At 39.3% G+C, this 24,991-nt stretch overlaps 2 protein-coding genes across 2 annotated transcripts in view; one reads left to right on the top strand and one right to left on the bottom strand.

The window, feature by feature from the left end:
* psmd1 (proteasome 26S subunit, non-ATPase 1) overlaps positions 1 to 24,991 on the bottom strand; it is a 105,806-nt gene that overhangs the window by 34,117 nt on the left and 46,698 nt on the right. The window lies entirely within an intron of this gene.
* On the top strand, positions 759 to 21,323 carry htr2b (5-hydroxytryptamine (serotonin) receptor 2B, G protein-coupled). Its single transcript, XM_078203594.1, has 3 exons — positions 759 to 1,155; positions 19,284 to 19,484; positions 20,437 to 21,323. The coding sequence occupies exons 1-3, from the start codon at positions 759 to 761 to the stop codon at positions 21,321 to 21,323; spliced, it is 1,485 nt and encodes a 494-aa protein (XP_078059720.1).

Raw genomic sequence — 24,991 nt, 5'->3', positions numbered from 1 at the left:
ACCTTAAGTACCAAATATTCTCCAGAACGGAGATGTAGAAACCCGAATAAAAATCACAGGAGAGGTGAAGAAATCCAGTATCAATGAGTGTCAAAGAAAGATATAATGCGGCTTAAGGAGTAAAATGAAAGCAGTGATCTGGCAGCAATACAGAAAATGGATCAAAACATATTCAGAGACGACAAAGAAGAGGAGAAACGGGGGATCGAGATGATTTCCTGACAAAGCAACCCAGGCAACATCAGTTAAATTGTCGGCTGAATTTACATTAACCTTCTTGAGCAAATCTGAAAAGCATCCATCCGACTGAGGTAAGAGCAATTCCAGTTCCTGTAACAACATACAGTGAATTTAATTAGAAATCTGCATGACTAAACGGCAAGTGTTTGCAGCAGCTGGGAGTATTTGGAAGTAGCTCGATCGCTGTTCACTTTTAAGAAACCTCTGGTTCTTCACAAACCTGTTAAAAACTATTTTCCTTATTTTTCAAACAGTATTTATTGTAGAAAGTCATAAAAGGCATTCGGTAAAATGGAAATTTTCAACAAAAGGTGCAAGCAGAGGAACTAATATTCTGTCAAGAGTACATGGTTAGTCAAAACAAGGGACTAAACCTCTCAAAGAATCTGATGTAAAGACATGTTAGTCTGGCACAAGTTTTGCCAGTATCCTGTGAACTGACTGTTCAGACCATGCTGCCTGCTCCTCAACATTCTTCAAAAGCAACCAGAAGGTCAATTGCCTGTACTCAAAGCGTGATGCCTGTTTCCGACAGTAATGGCACATCGAACCCAGTGGACTCTGTGACCATGTTTACAATCGGCAGAATGCAGGCAACTCCAATCCAGCCCTTCAACACTTCTGGAACAAATGGAACCTTCTGCCTTACAATTACAGAGGAATCCAAGCTCACCAGTCCGCTTAGTGACTCTTTTCTAGAAGGGAGTCAAACAAACAATGGACTTCGGTGGGCAGCACTACTGATTTTATTGGTGATCATACCCACTATTGGAGGCAACATACTTGTTATTTTAGCAGTTTCTCTCGAGAAGAAACTCCAAAATGCCACCAACTACTTCCTCATGTCACTTGCAGTAGCAGACATGTTGGTTGGACTCCTGGTGATGCCCATCGCTCTCCTAAACATTCTATTCAGTAAGTTTCATTCAATTTTCTCTAATAGAACTGCAGTATTTCATGCTTAGTTAAGCATTACAAGCAATTCATATAATGTAATCCTCCCCATGTGTCACTGCTATATAATTGAAGTTATTTTGTGTGTGTATAATGTGGGTTAGTTTCAGCTTTATTGAGGAAAAGGTGAAATTAAGCACTCTTCCAATCGAAAATGAAAATGCCTGGGAGCGAAGTCAAGAGTTATTTTTTTCTTCGAATTGGACCTGTTGCACATCATTCATTCTTCTCTGCCATCACAAACTCATATGTATATTTTACATTATTTTCTGTAAGTTCCTTCTGGTCTTCTAAATGATCTTGTGCTTGTTAGCTTTATTTCCCCCGTCCTTACCATGCATCTTGAAAAATCTGTGTTACATCATAGATTAATGATAAACTTGCTTGCTGATAAAAATCAGACTGTGTCATATTTAACATTTATTCGTTAAAAATATTCTTTTGCAATGCCTGCTGAACAAGAGCATAATTTGTGCAAAATTTCTGCATTATATCAAGTGTCTACAATTAGGGGCCAAAAATAGGATAGTTATGAATAAATCGTAACTAAAGTATGTGGAAAACTACTATAATGAGTAACTGAGGCAAATAGCAGAGATGCATTTAAGTAGAAGTTAGATAAACATGAGCAGAAAGGAATAGGAGAGTGAGTTAATCAGATTACACGAAGGAGGAGGCTTGTGTGGAGTATAAACACTCAGTGTTGCAAATACTATGTAACTGGTTTCACCTCATCAGAATTCCTTTAACAATGAGGTCAATTAAACGAAGTACTAGTTTGTGCAGCAACGTATAAACTGCTACTGCACATAAACCTATATCAAATATATTGAAAGTTTATGTTAATAGTATCAAACTTCAGTAACTCAGAAGTTACAAACTTTTTGTTGAATGAGTCATTGTGTAATTTACTAGATAGAAAGTGTTCCTTGCAACAAGGCAGAAGAAAATAGAATCTGCCTTCCCATTGTGCTTATAAAAACATCTGTATATTACTTTTGTTGAAATCTTTAATATTTATTTTCATTTAAATATAATGTACCTTTAATGAAAAAATGGAACACATGAAACAGTAAATTAAAACGAATCTAAACATTCTCGATATTTTCATTTTCTAATTGCATGCGAATAAAATGTTACAAGTTTCAGCAGCTACTGCTATGATTAAGCAAGTTATGTTTAAATTTTTGAAAAATATAACATTTTGAAAGAAAATATGCAAAATTAAATTTGAAACACCACTAAATTATTGTTGTTTGAAATTCTGTGTAGACTGGGGCTATACTCATTGGAATTCAGATGAGGGGAGATCTTATAGAAACAAAAGATTATGGAGGGAATAGATAAAATAGAAGCAGGGAGGTTGTTTCCACTGGTGGATGAAACTAGAACTAGGGGGCATAGCCTCAAAATAAGGGGGAGCAGATTTAGGACTGAGTTGAGGAGGAACTTCTTCACACAAAGGGTTGTGAATCTGTGGAATTCCCTGCCCAGTGAAGCAGTTGAGGCTACCTCATTGAATGTTTTTAAGGCAAGGATAGATAAATTTTTGAACAGTAAAGGAATTAAGGGTTATGGTGAGCGGGCGGGTAAGTGGAGCAGAGTCCACAAAAAGATCAGCCACGATCTTATTGAATAGTGGAGCAGGCTCAAGGAGCCAGATAGCCTACTCCTGCTCCTAGTTCTTTTGTTCTTGTGTGTTTAACCATGCTGTCCCGTGGAAACACCTGCGTCAATACCATGAGAATAAATGAGGTGGCATTGCACTATCAAAAACAAAGTAATCGGAGGCACTTATGAAGGGCATGCTACTTAATAAATAGAACCTAGGTGTCAACAGCATAAGTGCCCAAGTTATCCGGTCAATGACTCTAGGATGCATGTTAACAAAGCTGTTTTGCAGTGGGCTCCTGATTTTCCTCCATTATTTAAGACACAATCACAATTTAAAAACATCTTTACACATACAACCTTTTGCCTCCGCTTGTTTTCATGCTGCTCTGGCTTTGTGAAAACCATTTCTTGATATAAATGTGGTTTTCTTTTCGCTGATACCCGCGCTGATATTGCAGAACCATTTTCTGAAGTGGTTGTCAAATAAATATACCATCAGTTCATCTATGCTGGATTGGAATCCCACAGTTCCTTGTGAATAGCATAACTAGCACCCACACAATTGGTCTGGACATTTGAATCAATTCCAATCTCACTCCATCAATAACACTGCTGTTTTTTTCCTTACAGCTTATACCTTGAAACAATACTAAAAAGGTAGATTTTTACTCGCATTGAAATTCAAACCTGACACACAATAGTATTGTCCTGTAACATAACATTGTAAATTACTGAATAATGTTAAAGTTAATTTATTAGTCACAAGTAAGGCTTACATTAACACTGAAATGAAGTTACTGTGAAATTCCCCTAGTCGCCACAGTCCGGCGCCTGTTCGGGTCAATGCACCTAACCAGCATGTCTTTCAGAATGTGGGAGGAAACCAGAGCACCCGGAGGAAACCCACGCAGACACGGGGAGAATGTGCAAACTTCTCACAGACAGTGACTCAAGCCGGAAATCGAGCCCAGGTCCCTGGCGCTGTGAGGCAGCAGTGCTAACTACTGCCACCATGCTGCCCTCAGATTGAACATGAACGTAGAAGTAAAACCAAAGCTACGTATTCAGAAAAGATCAGATACAAGAGAGTGTTTTTAATCTGTGTAGATCGCAAATTTAAAATGATTCAATTTAAAACAGGTAGTGCAACATCCTGACCAATGTCACAATGCTCAACCTTCTTTCATCCACCAAATGTTATAGAACTGCATGTTCTCTTATGCCACACGTCGAGTTAAAATGACTTTTCTTCAACTTATTTATTCTCCTTATCCAAAAATATTCCTTCAAAAAATGATGCAATTGTTTTTAGAAACCATTTGAGTTAAAAGTGATGCTTACAAATGTGCTCACAAACACAAAAGTTGTCTGGCAAATAAGCAAGAGAGTATTTTAGCAGAAGGATAAACTCCTGTTATTTTGAAGTATCAGCAAATTAAGAAACAATGGTGTAAGAATGGTTTAACAGATCTGGATTCACAAAGAAAAAGGCAAGAAATAAACATCAGGTCCAATCTGCTGAGGAAATTGAGGGTGGAAACAGAGGTTTCAGCCACAATCTTTTACTTCTTCACGGATTGTGGGAGTGGTGCGTAAGGACTAGAGGACTGCAGATGTTGCACCCCTATTCAGAAGGGAATAAACCCAATAACTAAAGAGCAGTCAGCCTGATATCAATGGTGGAGAAAACTTCTGAAAAACATAAGTTGTGACGACATTAGTTGACAACATTAGTATCTGCTTGGATACTGTCTTTAACTTCCTTAATTAGCCACAAATGATGCATCCTTTGAATCTTTCTTTCTCATTGGAATGTATTTTTACTGAGTGTTATGAAGTATCTCCTAAATGTCTTCCACTGCACCTATACTGACCTACCCTTATTATTTCTTGTCCTGTATTACAGAATTGTAGCTACGTTATATATTTTCAGTCATAGAATAATTATGGCATAGGAATTCATTTGGTAATTCAATTCCATACTCTCCGTAGAATAAATCAGCCAGTCCCATTCACCATCTGTGTAGACGTAGCCCTGCAAGTTTATTTCCTACAAGTACTCATCCAATTTCATTTTGAAATCTTTGATTATCTCTGCTTCCACCACCCTAATAAGCAATGAGTTCCAGGACATGACCACTCACTGCCTAAAGTTATTCCTCACATCCCTTCTGAATCTCTAATCAAGTAATACAATACTGTATATTACATTTTAAAAATATATTTAGGCTAGCAGCCTGCCTGATGATTTTCAATGCTGCACAGATTAGGGATGGGCCAGAAAGTTTGGAAAATCTTACAAACCAGCAAGGCACAACTATCTAAAAAAGGGAGGAAACTGAGAATGAATGAATGAAATTCGTAAGTAATATAAAAACAGACAGTACAAGTTTCTAGAAATATATAAAGTGGGAAAATAAGTCTCAATTCCTGAGAGTGTGAGACTGGGAAATTAATGGGAAAGAAGGAAATGGCAGAGACTTTGAACAAGTATTCTGTATCTGTCTTCATAGAAGACACGAAAAGCATCCCAAGAATAGTAGAAAGACAGAGGGCGAAAGGGAGAAACGTAAAACAGTCACAATCAGAGCAAAAGTACGAGGAAAACTCATCGGATGAAAAACTGGCAAGTCTCCTGGACATAATGGCCTGCTTCCTAGGGTCTTAAGGGAAGTATGCCTGCAGAGTTAATGGATGCATCATTTGTCATCTTCAAAAATTTCCTAGATTCTGGAAAGGTCCCAACAGATTGGAAAACCACAATTTAACAATTCAGGAAAGGGGGGAGACAAAATAGAAAATTACAGGCCAGCCAATCTAACATCTGTCATTGGGGAACCAGAAGATGTCATGTTTGCGGATCTCCAAAAGACGTTCAATAAAGGGCCACATAAAATGTTACTGCACAAGGTAAGAGCTCATGGTGTTGGGGGCAAGAGCTTGGACAGAGATAAAAGCAAATTACTGCAGATGCTGGTAACTGAAACAAAAACAAAAATGCTGGGAAATCTCATTAGGTCTGACAGCATCTGTGGAGAGAGAGCAGAACTAACATTGTGTGTCTGGATGGCTCTGACAAAGGGTCATCCAGACTTGAAACGTTGGCTCCAATCTCTCTCAACAGATGCTGTCAGACCTGCTGAGATTTTGCAGCATTTTCTGTTTTTGAGACTGGATAGAGGATTGGCTAACAAACAGGAAACAGAGTCAGGATAATGAGTCATTTTAAGTGAGCAATGTGTGAGTGCTGACAAGGATCAATTCTGACTATTTACAATCTATATTCATAGCTTGGATGAAGGAATTGACTGCAATGAAGCAAATTTGCTAATGACACGACCATAAGTAGGAAAGCAAGTTGTGGAGGAGGATACAAAGGATGTGGATAGGCTAAGTGAGAGGGAAAAATAGTCAGGTGTAGTATAATGTGGAAAAACATGACGTTGCCCACTTTGGCAGGAAAAATAGAAAAGCAGATTATTTAAATTGAGAGTATACTGTAGCATCCTGTCGTCTGAGGGATTTGGGTGACTTTGCACATGAATCACAAAATGTTAACATGCAGGCATAACAAGTAATCAGGAAAGCAAATGAAATGCTGGAATTTATTGCAATGGGGAAATGGAGTACGGTGTATTGTTTTGGTCTCCTTATTTAAGGAGGGATATACTTGCATCAATAGCAGTTCAGAGAAGGTTCATTTGCCTGATTCTTAGGATGAATGGGTTGTCTTAAGAGGAAATGTTAAGCAGGTTAGGCCTATACTCATTGGATTTTGGAAGAATGAGAGGTTTTTTTATTGAAATATAAAAATCCTAAGTAGGTTTCACAGGGTAGATGCTGAGAGGTTGTTTCCGCTCATGGGGGAATCTAGAGCTAGGGGTCACAGTTTCAAAATGAGTAAAATTAAATTAAGCTGGGTAAAGCCTTTTGGTTTCTGAAGAATTGTACTAAATAGAATTCTAGCTCCAAACCAGTAAATGTATTAAACACACATATTAAAAACGGTTTATGAATATTCTGACATTGCATTTATCTACCATTATTTCTAGTCTTTAAACTAGCTTTCAATCTATGTTTAATAGAAGGAAATTCAACAAGAATATATGACAAGAAACAGGGAGGACAACTGTATAGGGAAAGAGCTGAACAGATTCTAAGGAACATCAAAACAAAAGAAAACTGAAATAAGACTCTATAAACACTACATGTAAAAAAAAAAGAAAATATGGAGGAATTAAATGTTATACAGTCCTATTTTCCATCTGTTTGTTAGAATCAACTGAGGGGATTATGTTGCCAAGAATACACGCAGGTTCACCAATGAACGCAAGATGAACTAAAATGTACATAACTTCTGAATCCAACGGAGAAGCTTCCACCAAGTGAAATATTTTTTCAGCCATTTAGCAATGGGCACTTAAAGGGGACAGAAATAAACAGCGTAGTCAGTTAATATTGAGCACACTAGTGGGTTTTGGCAAATATTATACGATGATCAATCTTCATGAGATTATCCGTATAAGAAATTGGATTCTAATGAAGGTCATTAGCTTGCCACAAATGAAAATACTGCTTCTAACTTGGAAATTTGAATTTTGGTGTTACATTTGGGCAGGCAAAACCAAACTTGTAAAGGGATTGGGTCGAAAAAGAATATGTGGAAGATACCTGAAGTAGGGAACTATTTATAGTTGAAGAATCATAGAACATGAACACAGAACTGGTTTCATTATTCAAATTGCATTTCCTCACTCCAAAATTCAACATCTTGTAAAATCAAACACAAAATGGTTGCTGATTTTGTATTTAGTTGCTTGCGGCTGAAGCACTCTGTTGACCATTTTTCACGATGCAGACTTTACAATAAATTATACTTATACTGCACCTTTAATATTGGAAAATGTTTCATGGCATTTCACAGGAACACACAAGAACACAAGAAATAGAAGCAGGACTAGGCCACTAGGTACTTCAAGTCTGTCCCGCCATTTAATGCAATCATGGCTAACATATGCCGGCCTCAACTCCTTTTCTGTGCCATTTCCTGATGGATATCATATATTTATCCACCTCCAATTTAAGTACTTCTAATGGTCCAGCCTCCATCACCTTTTGTGCAGAGAATTGCAGAAACTCACCACCCTCAGTGAAGAAATTTCTATGCACCTCAGTTTTAAATGACTGGCCCTTTGTCTTGTCGCTACGTCCCCTTGGTTGAGACCCTCCCACTAGTGAAAACATCTCACCATCTACCTTGTCAAGCCCCCTCAGGATCTTATATGTTTGAATAAGATCACCCCTCACTCTTCTAAACTCCAAAGAATACATTTCTTTATTAGTGTCACAAGTAGGCTTACATTAACACTGCAATGAAGTTGCTGTGAAAATCCCCTAGTCGCCACACTCTGGTGCCCGTACGGTACACTGAGGGAGAATTTAGCATGGCCAATGCACCTAACCAGCACATCTTTTGGACTGTGGGATGAAACCAGAGCACCCAGAGGAAACCCACGCAGACACGGGGAGAACATGCAAACTCCGCACAGGCAGTGACCCTAGCTGGGAATCGAACCAAGGTCCCTTGTGCTGTGAAGCAGCAGTACGAACCACTGTGCCACTGTACCGCCCAGACCAACACTATTTAGTCTCTCTTGATAGGGCAATCCTGAATTAGCCTGGTGAATCTCCTTTGGACTGCCTCTAATGTTACTATATCCTTTTTTAGGTAAGGGGACCAACACTGCACAGAGTATTCCAGGTGAGGCCTCACCCTGTACAATTGCAACAAAACCCCTCTATTTTTAAATGCCAGCCCCTTTGCAATAAAGGCCAAAATGTTGTTTGTCTTTTTAACTACTTATTGGGCCTGCTTGCCAGCTTTCTGTGGATACCTAGATCGCTCTGTATTTCAATCACCTGCAATCTCCCTCCATTTACATAATAATCTGCCTTTTGATCCCTCCTACCAAAGTGCCCGACTTCACACTTCCCCACATTAAACTACATTTGCCAGGTTTTCCCCCAGTCACCAATCTATCTATATTCTGTTGCAGAATCACAATATCCTTATAACAACATGCCCATTCACCTTTCTTTGTATCATCAGCAAATTTGGAAACCTTACATTCTATTCCCTCCTACAGGTTATCAATGTAAAGAGTGAACAATTGCAGGCCAAGAACTGATCCACTGACCTGTATCTTAGCTGGTTTACCCAGTTCACCTTCGACAACTCCTTCCTCATACCACTAAAACTGCCCTTATTTAATTTGAAGACACTAGTTATGGACCTATGGCATGCACCCTCAAATTGTATCTAGAATTCTATCATGCTACAGTCACTACCTCCTAGGGGATCCTTTACCACAAGATTCCTTATTAATCATTCTGCATTACACAAAACCAGATCTGAAATAGTCCGTTCCCAGGTAGCTTCCACAACGTACTGCTCTAAAAAGCAATCCCTGATGCACTGCACAAATTCTTCTTCCAAGCTACCCTTGCTGTTTTGGTTTGTCCAAACGTACAGGTTAAAATCTCGTGTGATAATTGCAGTTCCCTTTAAACACGCCCTTGATATTTCCCCATTTATGCACTGATTTCATGAGGTGTCATATTTTGGGGGTCTATAGACTACGCCCACCCTTGTCTTCCTTCTCCTGCTATTCATAATTTCAACTCAACCCATTTCTACATAACTATCCACTGCCTTTTTTTAATCAAGGCTCAGTGCTGCTCTGAAACCTTCTTTGACTGACAACACCACCCATCTCTTTTCCCCTTTAGCCTGGTCTTTTGGAACATTGAGCACCCAGTCCTGGTCACCCTGCAACCACGTTTCTGTTAAAGCTAATACATCACATTTAATGTTGCAATTTGTGTTATCAACTCAAAAAATGCTTTGTGCATTCAAATGAAGAACATTTGACTTTGAGTTTTTACAGTTGTTTCTGGATTTGCTCTATGTTGCATATTTTTGTTTATGTTTCTTGCCCTGATCTGTCAACATTATGACAGTCAGGTTCCCACTCACTATCCTGTGCCACCACTCCCTCATATACCCCTGATTTTTTAAACCTTCCGTTCTTGGAACTCTCCCCCCTCCTAGTTAAGGTATTTTATACGAGTCCTTGGCGTAATATAACGTTCATATGATCTGTCCTTAACTGTAGTTTTCTGCTGACAGTCTGATCACTAACCTGCAGTCCTACCTTTAACTTTGACTTCCTAATTTTCCAAGCAACTGAACCCTCACTCCCACTGCTTAGTTAAAACCTTCTTTACTTCCCTTTACCGGCCCCAGCATGGTTCAGATGTAGGCCATCCCAACAGTACAGCCCTCCTTTCCCTAGTACTGATGCTAATGCCCCACAAACTGATACTCACTTTTCCCATACCAGCCTTTGAGCCATGTATTCATCTCTCTAATTTTACGTACCCTTTGCCAATTTGCACATAGCTCAGGTAATAATCAAGAGATTATAAACTTGGAGGTTCTGTTCTTTAATTTCATGCCTAACTTCTCAAATTGCCTACACAGAAACTCCTTCCTCGTTCAACCTATGTCATTGGTGCCTCCATGGACCACAGACACTGGATTCTCCCCCTTCCACTGCAAGTTCCTCTCCAGCCTAGAGCACAAGCCCTGAACCCTGGCACCAGCAGGCACAGATTTGCTGAGTATTTCCATCATTTTTTCTTTCTTTCCCAGATTTCGAGGATCCACAGTATTAAACATTTGTAGGAACATTGGAATTGCTAGATGAGAAAGGGTCAAGGCCCCATCCATTTTATTTCTTTACCTATGCTGTGAGGCGATGTGAAAGCACGGTCGGCCTTTGAAAGGACAGGGGTCCGATTATTCTAGAAATTTTCTTAGGGAATTTAATGACGGGGATACTAACTGGAGAACTTGGCTTTGTTTAGCTTGTAGCTGGTAGTTTTCACACAATAGTTGAGGTGCTTAAGCAATGAACAACACTGCATGACTGCCATGGGTTGAAATGTGCAGTTCTGGCAAGCTGGGAGCAGTTCAGCAAGATCCAAAATATTTCACCTTGGTCTTAATAGATCTGTTGAAACAAGTTGCTGAAAGGAATAGGATGCTATTGGTGTAAAGAAAGATTCAGGAGGTTGGCCATGAGTCAAAGGTCTATTAAATGTCCAGACACCATTCAGAAGTAACAGGTGACAAAGCATCAACAAGACAGGTAGACTGCAGAAGCAAATAGGCAGACATTTGTTGATTCTTTTTCCTCCCCAATCCCCAAGGTCCAATTCTGATAAAATAGATACAGTTTACTCTTAAAGAAACATGTGCTTTGGAACTAGACTGTAGCACAGCGTCAGAAACAGAACACTTCAGTTAAAAGATTGTCACCATCTTTTGAGAATGTATATAGCAGGTTTGCTTTGCTGAATATTTGAAGAGCAGAACCTTTTTGAAGCTGCTCTCCTGGCTTTGGCAAGAGTTTATTAGTCTTGATTGCTTATGCTTTAAAACCTCAAACCTATTTTAAAAGATTGTGCATTTGTTTCATTAATATTCACGTTTTGCATCATGTTGTGAAATTTAGCTTATTTTATTTGCCTTTGAGTGTAATTACGAAGTAAATACTCATGCCAGCTGCATGATTTGTGAATGTGCACTTGAGGAAAAAGTACTTCAGGGTATGATGGCTAAATAATCTTTTTAAGGGGATTTCCAAACTAATGGTCAATTCTGTAGATCATTTAATACAATGGGAATACTGAGGCATCAGTCATACTCAAATTATTTTGCCTTGGTGCATAAACAAAACACACATAGGAAACAGCAGAAATAGCTAACTTATTCCAGATGTAAAGATTATACTTGCTTGCGAGTCCTACTAACTCAACAGCAAATCTCCTATCATCCTCCAACATGTCCATATCTTCACATCCTAACTTTGTCTGAATAATTAATTGCTTATACATATGGTTATTCTCCTAGCTTTCATTTCATGGGTTGGTGTTGAGCTAATCCTTTACCAGCATTTGTTTCACTTAAAGGTCAATTCCTTTTGTTTTACAAATCCATACTGAAATATTCAAAACAAATGAATCTCATCAAATTTATCATGGATACAATCATGATAGAGTATAGCTGCTGCTGAGTTAGTGGCACATGAATCTCACAAGCAAATGTTAATTAGTTATTTTTGTAATTATTTAACCTGAATTTATAATCTAGTTTTATTACAAGTCATTGTCTGGATTGAGGTTTAAAATTTTGTTGCAATCCATAAATGGTCACCCAATCCTGAATTTGATAACAAGCTAAACTTCACCAGAAACAGACAACACATGGGATATCCCATTAGGAAAGATTCTATAGGCTAGGACCTTTTGCTTTTGAAAGAGAAAGCTGAGACATGACTTGATAGATGCCTTTAAGATAATGGAAGGGGTTTTACAGTGGAAAGATAGAGAGAATGTTTCCACTTGTTTGGGAGTCCAAACCTTGAGGTTATGAATCTGTCACTAATAAATCCAATTGAAAATTTGGAAGGAACTTCCAAAGAATGGTTAAAAACATGGAATGTACTACCACAAAGAGTAATTGAAATAAATAGTATTGATGCATTTAAGGGGAAGCTAGATGAGTATGCACAAGAAAGGAATAGAAGGATATGCAGATAGGATTAGATTAATAAGTGCGAGGGGAGACTAGTGTGGAACATATATGCCACCTCTGACTAAAAGGCCTGTTACTGTGTTGTGCATCTTATACAACACTTGTGCTAGTTTGGAATGATTCAAAGCCAGACCGACCTCTAGGAAAAAATAGTATGTAAAATATTTGATGCACTTTTTTCATCGGACCAATAAACACAGATTTTATAGATAATAGACCAGATGTGTTATTTTTCTAATTATTGTTTTCCAATTTTGCATCTTTCATACACTTGCATGATTACCAAGTACCTCTGAATACCACAGGTATAAAAGCAGACAAAATGGTACAAGGGAGAGGGGGAAAGAACATACCAAGAATACAGGTGGGGCCACACAGAGAGCAGTCTCAAATTTTAACCTTAAATAAATAAATGGAATCATGAATGGAATTCAACATTTTAAAATCATAGTGAGTTCATAGATTTACTTCTTGGGTGCCAAAATTAATTTGATTAAGCTCTTTCCTCTTAATTCTACTTTGCAGTTGGCGATTGTTTAACTGTAAAATGAATCATTCCACACAGGATATAACTCTTGTAAACAAATCCCTTTTAAAATATTTGAGCAACTTGAAAAATTCCTCATACATCATAGGTATCAAGCAGGCTAAGATTGCAATGCACATTTTCTATATTACAACAGTTGACTACATTTCAAAAGTCTCAAGCTGAACTGCTTCACAATATTACATCTTATTTGACGACCAGCTGAGCTTCGTACCCCAAATGTTTACCATCATAAAGATTACCTACTTCTACCAATTAATGTACCAGGTCAATGATTTTTCAAAATGTTTTCCCCCTACTCCTCAGTTTCTCATCTTTTCTACATCTCTTCCTTCCATCATTGATAGCTCCATCTTTAGATACCTAGACGCACCCTCCAGAATTACCACGAACCATGTCATCGTATCCATAGGACATGGGAGCAGAAGTAAGCCATTCAGTCCATTGAGTTTGCTCTGCCATTCAATGAGATCATGACTGCTCTGATATGATAACCCTCTACAGTACTTTTCCATCTTATTCCCATAACCTTCGATTCCCTTACTGATTAAAAATCTGTCTTTAACATGCCAGCCTGTACAGCCTTTCGTGGTAACAAATTCATTACACTCAGAAGAAATTCTTCCTCATCTATTATTAATGAACCCTCCACCTCCCCACTTACCTTAAGATTATGCCGTCTGGTCCTAGACTCTCCCACAAGGGAAAACAACCTCTCAGAGCTAGCCCTGTGAATCCTATGTCTCAATAAGGTTGTCTCTCATGAACTCCAATGAGTGGAGGCCCAACCGACTCAACCTCTCCTCATAAAGAAATTTCTCCATACCTGGGATCAACCTTGTGAACTTTCTCTGCACTGCATCCAATACCAGTACATGTTTCCTTAGATAAGGGGACCAAAACAGCTCACAGTATTCCAGATGTGGTCTAACTAGTGCCTTGTATAGTTTTAGCAAGACTTACCTATTTTTATACTCCATTCCCTTTGAAATAGAAGCCAACATTCCATTTGCCTTCCCTATTACCTGTTGAATTTGCATGGTGGCTTTTATAATTTGTGCACAAGGACTCCCAAATCCCTTTGTGCTACAGCATTCTCCAGTCTTTCTCAATTTAAATAATATTCAGCTCCTTTATTCTTCCTACCATAGTGTATAACTTCACATTTTCAGACGTTATATTCCACCTGCCAAGTTTTTGTCCACTCACTTAACCTGTCTATATCCCTCTGTAAACTTTTTGCATCATCCTCACCACTTGCCTTCCCACCTATTTTTGTGTCATCTGCAAACTTGGCAAAAGTACATTCACTTCCCTTGTCCAGGTCATTAATATATATTGTAAATAATTGTGGCCCCAGTACTGATCCCTGTGGCACTCCACTCATTGTAAGTTGCCATTCTGAAAATGTCCCTCTTATCCTAACTCTGTCTTCCATTAGTTAGCCAATCCTCTATCCATGCTAATATACTACCTCAATCATCATGGGCTCTTATTTTATTAAGTAGCCTTTTGTGTGGTACCTTATTGAATGCTTTTGGGAAATCCAAGTAAATTACATCTACTGGTTCCTCTTCCTGAGTGTTAGCACCTTGACAAATTCTAATAAACCTCCCCTTCATAAAGAACAAAGAACAATACAGCACAGGAACAGGCCCTTCGGCCCTCCAAGCCCACGCCGCTCCCTGGTCCAAACTAGACCATTCTTTTGTATCCCTCCATTCCCACTCCGTTCATGTGGCTATCTAGATAAGTCTTAAACGTCCCCAGTGTGCCCACCTCCACCACCTTGCCTGGCAGCGCATTCCAGGCCCCCACCACCCTCTGTGTAAAATACGTCCTTCTGATATCCGTGTTAAACCTCCCCCCCCAACCTTGAACCTATGACCCCTCGTGAACGTCACCACCGACCTGGGAAAAAGCTTCCCACCGTTCACCCTATCTATGCCTTTCATAATTTTACACACCTCTATTAGGTCTCCCCTCATCCTCCGTCTTTCCAGTGAGAACAACCCCAGTTTACCCAATCTCTCCTCATGACTAAGCCCCTCCATATCAGGCAAATCCTGGTAAACCTCCTCTGCACTCTCTCTAAAGCCTCCACGTCCTTCTGGTAGTGTGGCGACCAGAACTGGACGCAGTATTCCAAATGCAGCCGAACCAACGTTCTATACATCTGCAACATCAGACCCCAACTTTTATACTCATGAAGCCATGCTGACTCTGCTTGATTATAATATGCATTTCTAAATGCTCTGCTATTATATTCTTTGCAATGGACTTGAGCATTTTCGCAATGACAGATGTTAAACTAATTGGCCTACAGTTACCCTTTTTTTATTTCCCTCCCCAACAAGGATATTACGTTGCTAGTTCCAATTCTCTGGGACGTTTGCAGAATTGAAGAATTTTTGGAAGAATTCTACCAGTGCACCCACTATCACTGTAGTATGTTTCTTTAATATCCTAGGATACAGCCCAACAGGCCCAGGGGGCTTTAGCCTCATTAGTTTCCCTAGTATTTTTTCTCGAGTAACAATTATTGTATTTATTTCCTCTCCCCCACCCCTTTTGCCCCTTGATGATTTAGTATTTTAGAATGTTATTAATGTCTTCCACCATGGAGACTGACGCAAAGTATTTATTTAACTCTGCCATGTCCTGGTTTCCCCACTATTAATTCCTGTGTCTCATTCTCACTTTGGCCTTTCTCTCCCTTTTTATATATTTAAGGAAGCTCTTACTGTCGGTTTTTATATTACTTGCTAGTTTGTTTTCAATTGATCTTCTCCCTCTTATTATTTTCTGGTCATCTTTTGTTGGTTTACAACTTTCCTAATCCTCTGTCCTACCACAAATGTTTGCCACACGTCATGTTCTTTCTTTCACATTAATACATACTTGAACTTCTTAGGTTAACCATAGTTTATTTATTCCCTTCCTAGAATCCTTTTACCCCACTGGGGTATATATGTGTTGGGAGTCATGAACGATTTTCATGAACATCTGCCATTGCTAATCAGCTGTCTTTTCTGCTAAACCCAGTTCCTTCCAGCCAACTCTGCCCTCATTCCTTTGTAACTACCCTTATTTAAGTTTCGCACAGTGGTTTATGATCCAAGTTTCTCACTCTCAAACTGAATGCTAAGTTCTGGTGGGAGATACAGGAAGGATATCAGAGGTAGGTTCTTTACGCAGAGAGTGGTTGGGGTGTGGAATGGACTGCCTGCAGTGATAGTGGAGTCAGACACTTTAGGAACATTTAAGCGGTTATTGGATAGGCACATGGAGCACACCAGGATGATAGGGAGTGGGATAGCTTGATCTTCGTTTCAGATAAAGCTCGGCACAACATCGTGGGCCGAAGGGCCTGTTCTGTGCTGTACTGTGCTATGTTCTATGTTCTATCATGTTTTAGTCACTGTTTCTTAGGGGAGCTTTCACTCAGATTGTTTACTAAATCTGTCTCATTACACCCGGTTCTCCTCAAAACTCACCTCTTTGACCAAACTTCTGGTCACCCCACCCAATTACTCCTCTTTAGATTAACAATCATTATGCCTTTACAAAACTCCTTGGGGTACATTCCAACATCCATACAAGGAATAAAAAATTTCCAGATTTAGTTCAAAGGCTTGGAAATCAATACTTCTATGAAAATTCAACCATTCTAATATAGATTTACATAGACTCATTGACTACCTTTCAGTAAATCCTTGAAATATTTGCTAGGAATACAGTATTTCCTCTTCATTGCCTTTAGGTACCTGGCAAGCAACAATTTCTTTTTGCTCAAGATGGCGCCGGAATGTGGCGACTTATTGCAAGCTGTGTCCAGTATACCTTTTAATTCTATCTTTTACTCTTGTTCTATGCTTACACCCAGCTATGACTATAACACTACATTCTGCACTCTTCGGTATGCTTTGTCTGTATAGCGCGCAAGAAACAATACTTTTCTCTGTTACGTGTGACAATAATAAATCAAATCAAATCAAATCATTATCTGACTGAAGCAGCTCAAAAATAAAACCGAAATGTTCCTTTCCTTCTCATAGCTACTTTACACAGAGACTGGTTTTAATCCAATGCATTAGGAAATACTCGTCAACAGAGAAGTGCTCTGTGGATTGAACAACTTTTAAAATCAAGGGTAGCATTAATTAACTTTGAAATCTCAAGTGGCAACAAGGTAGATATGGTATACAAGACTGGTGACTTAAGCCTAAATAAAAGCAATTACAAGAGTATGAAAACAGAGTTGGTTGAAGTGGACTGGGAACATCGGTTAAAAGATAGGACAAAAAGATAGAAACAGTGGTAGACTTTTAATGAGATATTTCACAACTCTCAACAAAGATATTTCATTGAGAAAGGAGGACCATGAGAAGGATGTACTGTGGTTAACTAAGGAAGTTAAGGATGATATCAAATTGAAAGAAAATGCATACAATACTACCAAGAATAGTGGCAAATCAGAATATTGGGCAAATTTTAGAAAGTAGCAAAGAATTTCTTTTAAAAAAAGTTAAATTATGAGAGAAAACTAGCTAGAAATATGAAAACAGATAGTAAGAGTTTCTACAAGTATCAGAAGGTTCACTTGGCTGATCCCCGAGATGAAGGAGTTGCCTTTTGAAGAAAGATTGAGTCTATATTCATTGGAGTTCAAAATAATGAGGTGATCTTTTTGAACCATACAAGATTCTGAAGCAGCTTGACAAGATGGATGCCGGAAGGATGTTTTCCTTATGGGGAATCGAGAACTAGGGGCACTTAATGTCTCCCATTTAAAATGGAGTTGAGGAAAAAACTCTCTCTCAAGATTATTAAACTTTGGAATTCTCTTCATTAGATTACAGTGGAGGCTGGGTCATTCAATATATTCAAGGCTGTGCCAGACAGATTTTTGATAGACATGGGAGTCAAGGGTTATGGAGGGCAGGCAGGAAAGTGGAATTAAGGCCACAATTAGAGCGTCCATCATCTGATGGAATGGGGGAACAAGCTTGACAGGCCAAATAGCTTACTCCTGTTCCTATTTCTTACGATCTTGTAATATGATAAAACCCAATGCCACAATTTGGGCTAGATGTAGAGTAGAATCCCTACAGTTCAGGAGGCTATTTGGCCCATTGAATTTGTACCAACTCTCAACAGAGCAACCACCCAGACCCTATCCCCATAACCCCACAATTTACCCCACTAATCCCCCTAGCTTATACATCTTGGGACACTAAGGGGCAATTTAACATGGCCAATCCACCTAACCTGCAAATCTTTGGACTGTGGGAGGAAACAGGAGCACCAGGAGGAAACCCACACAGACACAGGGAGAACACGCAAACTCCACAATGACAGTCACCCAAGGAGAAAATCGAACTTAGATCCCTGGCGCTGTGAGGCAGCAGTGCTAGCCACTGTGCCACCGTGTTGTTTAACTGTCACTCCACCTAAGCCCTAATAAGAACCTTGTTGAGTGTGAATACACTAAATGGAGAATGCACCACACTCCAGCAGGTTAAGAGAAAACAAAAAAGCAGACTTATGACTTGGGCAATTTCTAGTGGCTCCTGATTTTCAGGAACCATTACTAAGTGAATATTGCCATGCATCTAACTGGATTACATCAGATGCAAAGAAAAACTATAAAAAGTAAACAGAACATTTACCTGAACGTTTCAAAATGTTCAAGTTCACAACATGAAAACGTGTACTTGTCTTGCAAACCACAATGTGTTCATTTTTAATCAGTCAATAGAGGTTAAGAAAGCATATCAATAAATAACCAAAGTCAGTTTCAAATGATGGAACTCTCATCTACTTGACTTGTAACATCATAAATGGAATATCCCTGAGGAAAAGAAAACCAGATTTCTAGCCAATTCAAGCCTGGTCTCTGCTCTTTGTAAAGCTGATTACCATCGATTGGCAGGTCCAAATAAAGGTTAAAGCCAAATGCAATTTAAAACAGGAAGAGGTTTTATAGAAATTACAACTACATCAATGACATTTTGTACTGTTTAAATGGAATGTAATCTTTAAGAGATTTTGTTATAAAGTTTAACATACGGCAGTTGCACCTGATCTGATTAGGTGCAGAAAGGACATGTAATGAATTACTGGAACAGAAGTATGCTGGTGTTTTTGAAAAGAATGTAATTCAAATCAAAAAATGCTAGAAAAAAGCCAATAGCTAGTTTGCAGACTTTTAAATAATCTTCAATATTAATCTGCTTATTAAGTAAAGATCTTTCTTAATTTCAGATTCTGAGTGGCTTCTACCTACCGAGATATGCCCAATTTGGATCTTCCTGGATGTTCTTTTATCCACAGCCTCAATTATGCATCTGTGTGCCATCTCACTAGACCGTTATATTGCTATTAAAAAACCTATCCAGCACAGTCGCTTCAATTCCAGGGCAAAGGTTCTCATTAAGATTACAGTAGTATGGTTGATCTCAATTGGTATGTATAACATTTTATGATTCATACCTTTTAATTTGATTCTCCTGACCATCTTATACCAAATCAAATAAGATAACTCAATAAACCAACTCTACTGAAAATATAAAATTCATAATAAAAGGGTAACATGCTCATTTCAGAGTCTGTGCAGACTTGATGCAACCTCCTTCTGCACTGCAGGGATTCTATGGTTCCCCTGCCATGGTGGGGTTTTAACCTGGGTCCCTAGAGCATTATCCAGAGTCTCTGGATTACTAGTCCAGTGACAATGCCACTAGGCCACCACCTCCCTATTCTTGTGATAATCCTGATGATTGCAAGACGAAAAGCTTCAACAAAATGTCTTTTTACAGCAATACTTAAGTTCTGTACTTTGCATGCATATCAGTGGCAGTACAATTCCATTCTTCCGTACTCAGATCCAAACACATTAGCTTTTGTGCCATTTTGGTGGTCAAGAAGGATCTAATAAGCAGAGCTCGTAGCCAGTACAGGATTTTAGGGTTTCATAAATAATAGAATTCTACACTGCTGGTGATCTTATATTAGTGCTTAATCAAAAGTTAGACTGCAACTTGAATGCAACAATTAATAGACAAGTAATAAATTTGAAATGTTTGTTTCTCAGACTAATTATGATAACAATATAGCACTTTAAAAATAAGTTACCTGAAAGTTCCAGAAATATGCAGAGCACAAAAGTTGTTTCAAAGGAATCTGAATGCACAAGAGCAGTATTTTCCATTTTGATGCACTGTGTTCTAAAATTAAATGTTCCAATATAGCCAGCTAGTTTCCACATTGAATGCAGTTGACCAGAAGGTCTTCCCAAGTGGAGCCTTTTCTATTTAAAATTGATCTTATTGACCACATTACTAGTTTTGACAGTAAAATACCATAAATTGAAAAGCAATTACTGTATTGTTCTCAATTTATTTTCTCTTCAATGCAGGCATTGCTATTCCCATCCCCATCAAAGGCCTCCAGAATGAAACAAACGTCTTCATAAATGAAACTTGCTTACTTAAAATCGATACATTCAAAAATTTCATAATCTTTGGATCAATGGCTGCATTCTTCATTCCCCTTGCCATCATGATAGTTATCAACTTCTTGACAATTCAAGTGCTGAGAAAGAAAGCAAATCTGATCAAAGCCAAAGCACCTCAACATTTTAACTGGACTACTGTCTCAACCGTTTTTCAGCAAGACCTTACACCCACCAAGTCTCCCGAGAAGGTGGCTATGCTCAACGGTTCACAAAAGGACAAGACATTTCCCTGCACACTTGAGGATATACCCATCAGAAGACTCTCCACCTTTGGCAAAAAGTCCATGCAGAGCATCAGCAATGAGCAACGAGCCTCCAAGGTTTTAGGAATAGTATTCTTCCTATTTTTGGTGATGTGGTGCCCATTTTTTGTAACAAACGTCACTTCTGCTCTCTGTAAGAGCTGTGATCAGGAACTTCTTGGAACACTGATGGAAGTTTTTGTCTGGGTGGGCTACATCTCCTCAGGCGTCAACCCACTTGTCTACACTCTTTTCAACAAGTCATTTCGTGAGGCATTTAGCCGCTACATTACATGTAAATATATCAGAAATAAGAAAGTTAAAATGCTCAGAAAGTTTTCCAGCCGGATATCTTTTCGAACTTCAATCAATGAAAACTCCAAATTATTCATGAGACGCAATACAAAACATGGATGTAACCCAATGTACACCAGTCCCCTGCGGCTACGATCCTCTCCTGTCCAAACAACATCAGTAATGTTGGACACATTATTACTCGCTGAAAATGAGGTGGACAAAGCAGAAGAGGCAGTTAGCTATGTGTAAAATAGAAAGTAAATAACTGCAAGAGGAGCTAACGGTTCAGCATTCTATGCAGAGTGAAGGTTAAATAGCCTGCAGTACAGAGACTCAATAATGGCTCAAACCATTACTGAAAAACTTTTTAATAACAGTACATGCATTTGTTATTCATTGTATAGTGATGTGTGATATTTAGCTTTAATAATTGTTTAAAGTACATCCTCCCAGGTCCTATGTTACTGATTTTAGATGCCCTCATTCTTTTGGCTTTGACAGCTATTTAAAGCTTCCAATAAAGTCCAACCTAATGTGTCACAGAAAGCCAAATTTGAGAATCTCTTAAGTTTGAAATTTCTGGAAAAAAAACTATTTTATATTGCATCTTTAATATAAGCAAAAATGTTTTGGGGGACATGGGGGTTGGCAAAAATGCCAAAGGAGGTTGTAGAAATTTGGAAGTTTGGTCAGAGGCAGATTTAAGGAAGATCTTGAACAAAAAGTTGGAAAGACAGAAGTTCAATAAAGGAATTACCACTTGGGCTGAAACTTGAAGTCACGGCCAAAGGTGGTGCAAGTTGGAGAGGGAAACCAGAATTTCAGGTGGGTAAGGGGATCATATTTGTAGCATTAGGGACAGTTAGCGAGATATGGGGGGGTGGAAGAGGTTGAGGGGGCTATGGAGCAATATAAACACAAGGACTACAAATTGGAGCCAGTATAGGACAGCAAATCAACATGCGTCAGCAATTAAAAGGAGTGCCAAATGAACAGGCCAGAATACAGGTTATACAGGATAGCAGGTGAGCAAATGTTCAGAGGATACAGGTTGGGAGGCCAGCCTGCAGGTTGAATCGAGAGATGATGAGAAGAGGGTTTCATCAGCAGATGGACTGAGGGATAGAGGAATATTATGGAAATGGAAGTTAGCAGTCTGTGTGATGGAACTGATGGATATTGGATCAAAAAATGAACTCAAGGTTGAATAGAGCACTGAGACTAACAGTATTTCTCAGCCTGAGACAGTGGCATGGAAGAGGTATAGAATCTGTAGCAGAGTTTGTCGTAGGAACCAAAGCTGAATGCCTATCTTATCAATGTTTGCTGGAGGAAATTATGGTTCATCTGTTGCCTGACAAGCATTCTGAAAACAGAGTTAGATACTACCAGCATACAAGTAGAAACTGATGCCACATCTGCAGATAATGGCAACACAGGATGACATATTGAGGAGGAAAAAAAACCATTGCTGGAGATAATCTGGCTATGATCAGTTAGGCAAGAGTTGAACCAAGCAAGGGTACTTCGACTAAGCTTGGGAACAGCAGCTTGGTACCAGAATATGTCAGTGTGGTCAACCACAAAGGCCACGAAGGACCCCTGGTTTATATGGGGGCAGGTGGTGGGAAGCATAGCCAGGCAGTGAGGCCTCAGTTAAGACCAAAATGCCAATGAGTTATTCACATCGAGGCCATTGCTCACAGGTGAATGGACATAAGATAGCAGTAACAAGTGTTTCAATGGGAATACAGAATCAGAGAATGCCGAGAGGCAGAGTGTAGCTGTGGGCTTTTCATGGGGGATTCAAGCCTGGAACAGTGGCAGTAGGAAAGTACAGCAAAAGTGATTCGGATGTATGGATGGAGAGTGGGGCTTGGCAAAGTAGCCTAGAGCAGTAAATGAATGGTGGCATGAATGGTCTTCTTTCCCTCCTGTTGCCCAGAATTAAGGGTCTCAAGAGAGACCAATAAAAACAAAACAAAGGTAGAAATAATAGCTTTGGGTCATAAATGACAATCAAAATAAGTGGCTGAACACAGAATTCAAATTACATAGGCCAAGATAAGAGACGTGCCCTGGCTGTCAACAGAGAAATCTCATTTCAGGTGCCTTAGAAATCTTAGAAACCCTACAGCACAGAAAGAGGCCATTCGGCCCATCGAGTCTGCACTGACTACAATCCCACCCAGGCCCTACCCCCATATCCCTACATATTTACCCACTGATCCCTCTAGCCTATGCATCCCAGGACACTAAGGGCAATTTTGGCATAGCCAATCAACCTAATCCACACATCTTTGGACTGTGGGAGGAAACCGGAGCACCCGGAGGAAACCCACGCAGACACGAGGAGAATGTGCAAACTCCACACAGACAGTGACCCAAGCCGGGAATCGAACCCAGGTCCCTGGAGCTGTGAAGCAGCAGTGCTAACCACTGTGCTACCGTGCCGCCCTTGTTGCAATCAGTAACTGAATGATTTTTAAAAAAGTTGCAATATTTAGTTAAATTACATAAGTCATTATCAAACATTAAAAAATATCACCGAGCACTAAATAAATTAAGTCTCTCTGTGAATTAAGTGAGTCACCATGCATCAGTCTGTCCTTGGGTTGCCCTGATTTCTTGATGCAGATTCTATTTTTTTGCATTCTTGCAACTAAAACCCCATGAAGTAACCTTAAGATTTCTGTATTAGCTTTACTCAACTGCTGATCTAAGTCATTTCTATGGCAGCAGACTGATAAATAAAAAATAGTTGGATGAACCTGTCATGAAAGCAAACCAACCCATTTTCAAACCTTCACAGTATTGTCCAGTCTATCATCATCAGAGATTACAGATTCATCAGAATGGGGGGTGGGTGTCTTACAATTGTGCCCTGCCGGCCGAATGGGGGGGTGGGGGGTGGAGAGACGAGAGACGAGCGGTAAGATTGCGTGAGTGCCAAGAAATCAGCTTCGTGCCCAATTTCTTGCCTCTCACGACCTTACCAACACCGGGTATCCGGCAAAGTCAGCCTCACGCCCATCGGTAGGTGGGAGTTGCCTGTTTTAGGCCATGGAGCATGGCTGAGAGAGGCAGGGGCTGAGTCACAGGTCTCTGTTGCTCTCAGAGCAGAGGGACCTGTGCATGTACAATGACCCCCTCTGCTGCTCTCAGCCAGCGTTTGGGCAATTTAAACCCCACCCCATCCCCCTACAGGTGAGAAATGGTTTTTGAGGTTTTCTCATGCATTGTGTGTATCAGACCGCACAATTCGACTCGCCCAAAAAACAAATCAGAAATTCTCCCATTTTCACGCTTGTTCTCGACTTTGAATTTTTTTTTCGGAAGATCGTCCCCTAGATCTGTGTCAAACATGTATAACTGCTAATGTATAACACTAAATAGGAAAATTTAGCTTGTTTGATAAATGAACAGCATTCAAGATTCTTGCCCCAGGTAAGAGGAGGGAACCTCCGTTTTCTTTTGAAACCATTAGAGAAAATGACTATTTTTCTTGTCTAATTGCTCAAATAATCTTTTTGTTCAATTAATCTAAGTTTACATACTTCATACTTTCAGAGGACATACATATTACAAAGTGCTTGCAGTTAGATACTTTGGGGATCTTATATTGTTCTTTCTGGACTCCAACTTCGTCATTTAACTTTGTAATTTCTACGGTCCAATCAGCCCAAAAGCTTATTGTTTTATATTAAACATTCCAATATGAAAACACTTGGGGCAGACATGGAAGTGTGTGGTGTTTCATGCTATAGTACTCTACTATAGGTTTAGCTCCCAGGGTTTATGTTCAAATATTAATATTGAAACTTCAAACAATTCACAGCATATGATTGAGAATGTCACAGAACAATTGCCTTGAAGGATATACAGTCTGTGTGAATGTAAAGTGAGTGAATACATGA

This window comes from Mustelus asterias, chromosome 3 (assembly GCF_964213995.1).
Source record: "Mustelus asterias chromosome 3, sMusAst1.hap1.1, whole genome shotgun sequence".
In the NCBI taxonomy this organism is placed as follows: domain Eukaryota; kingdom Metazoa; phylum Chordata; class Chondrichthyes; order Carcharhiniformes; family Triakidae; genus Mustelus; species Mustelus asterias.
The sequence above is the reverse complement of the archived record's forward strand: the minus strand, read 5'-3'. Positions and strand labels throughout refer to the sequence as shown.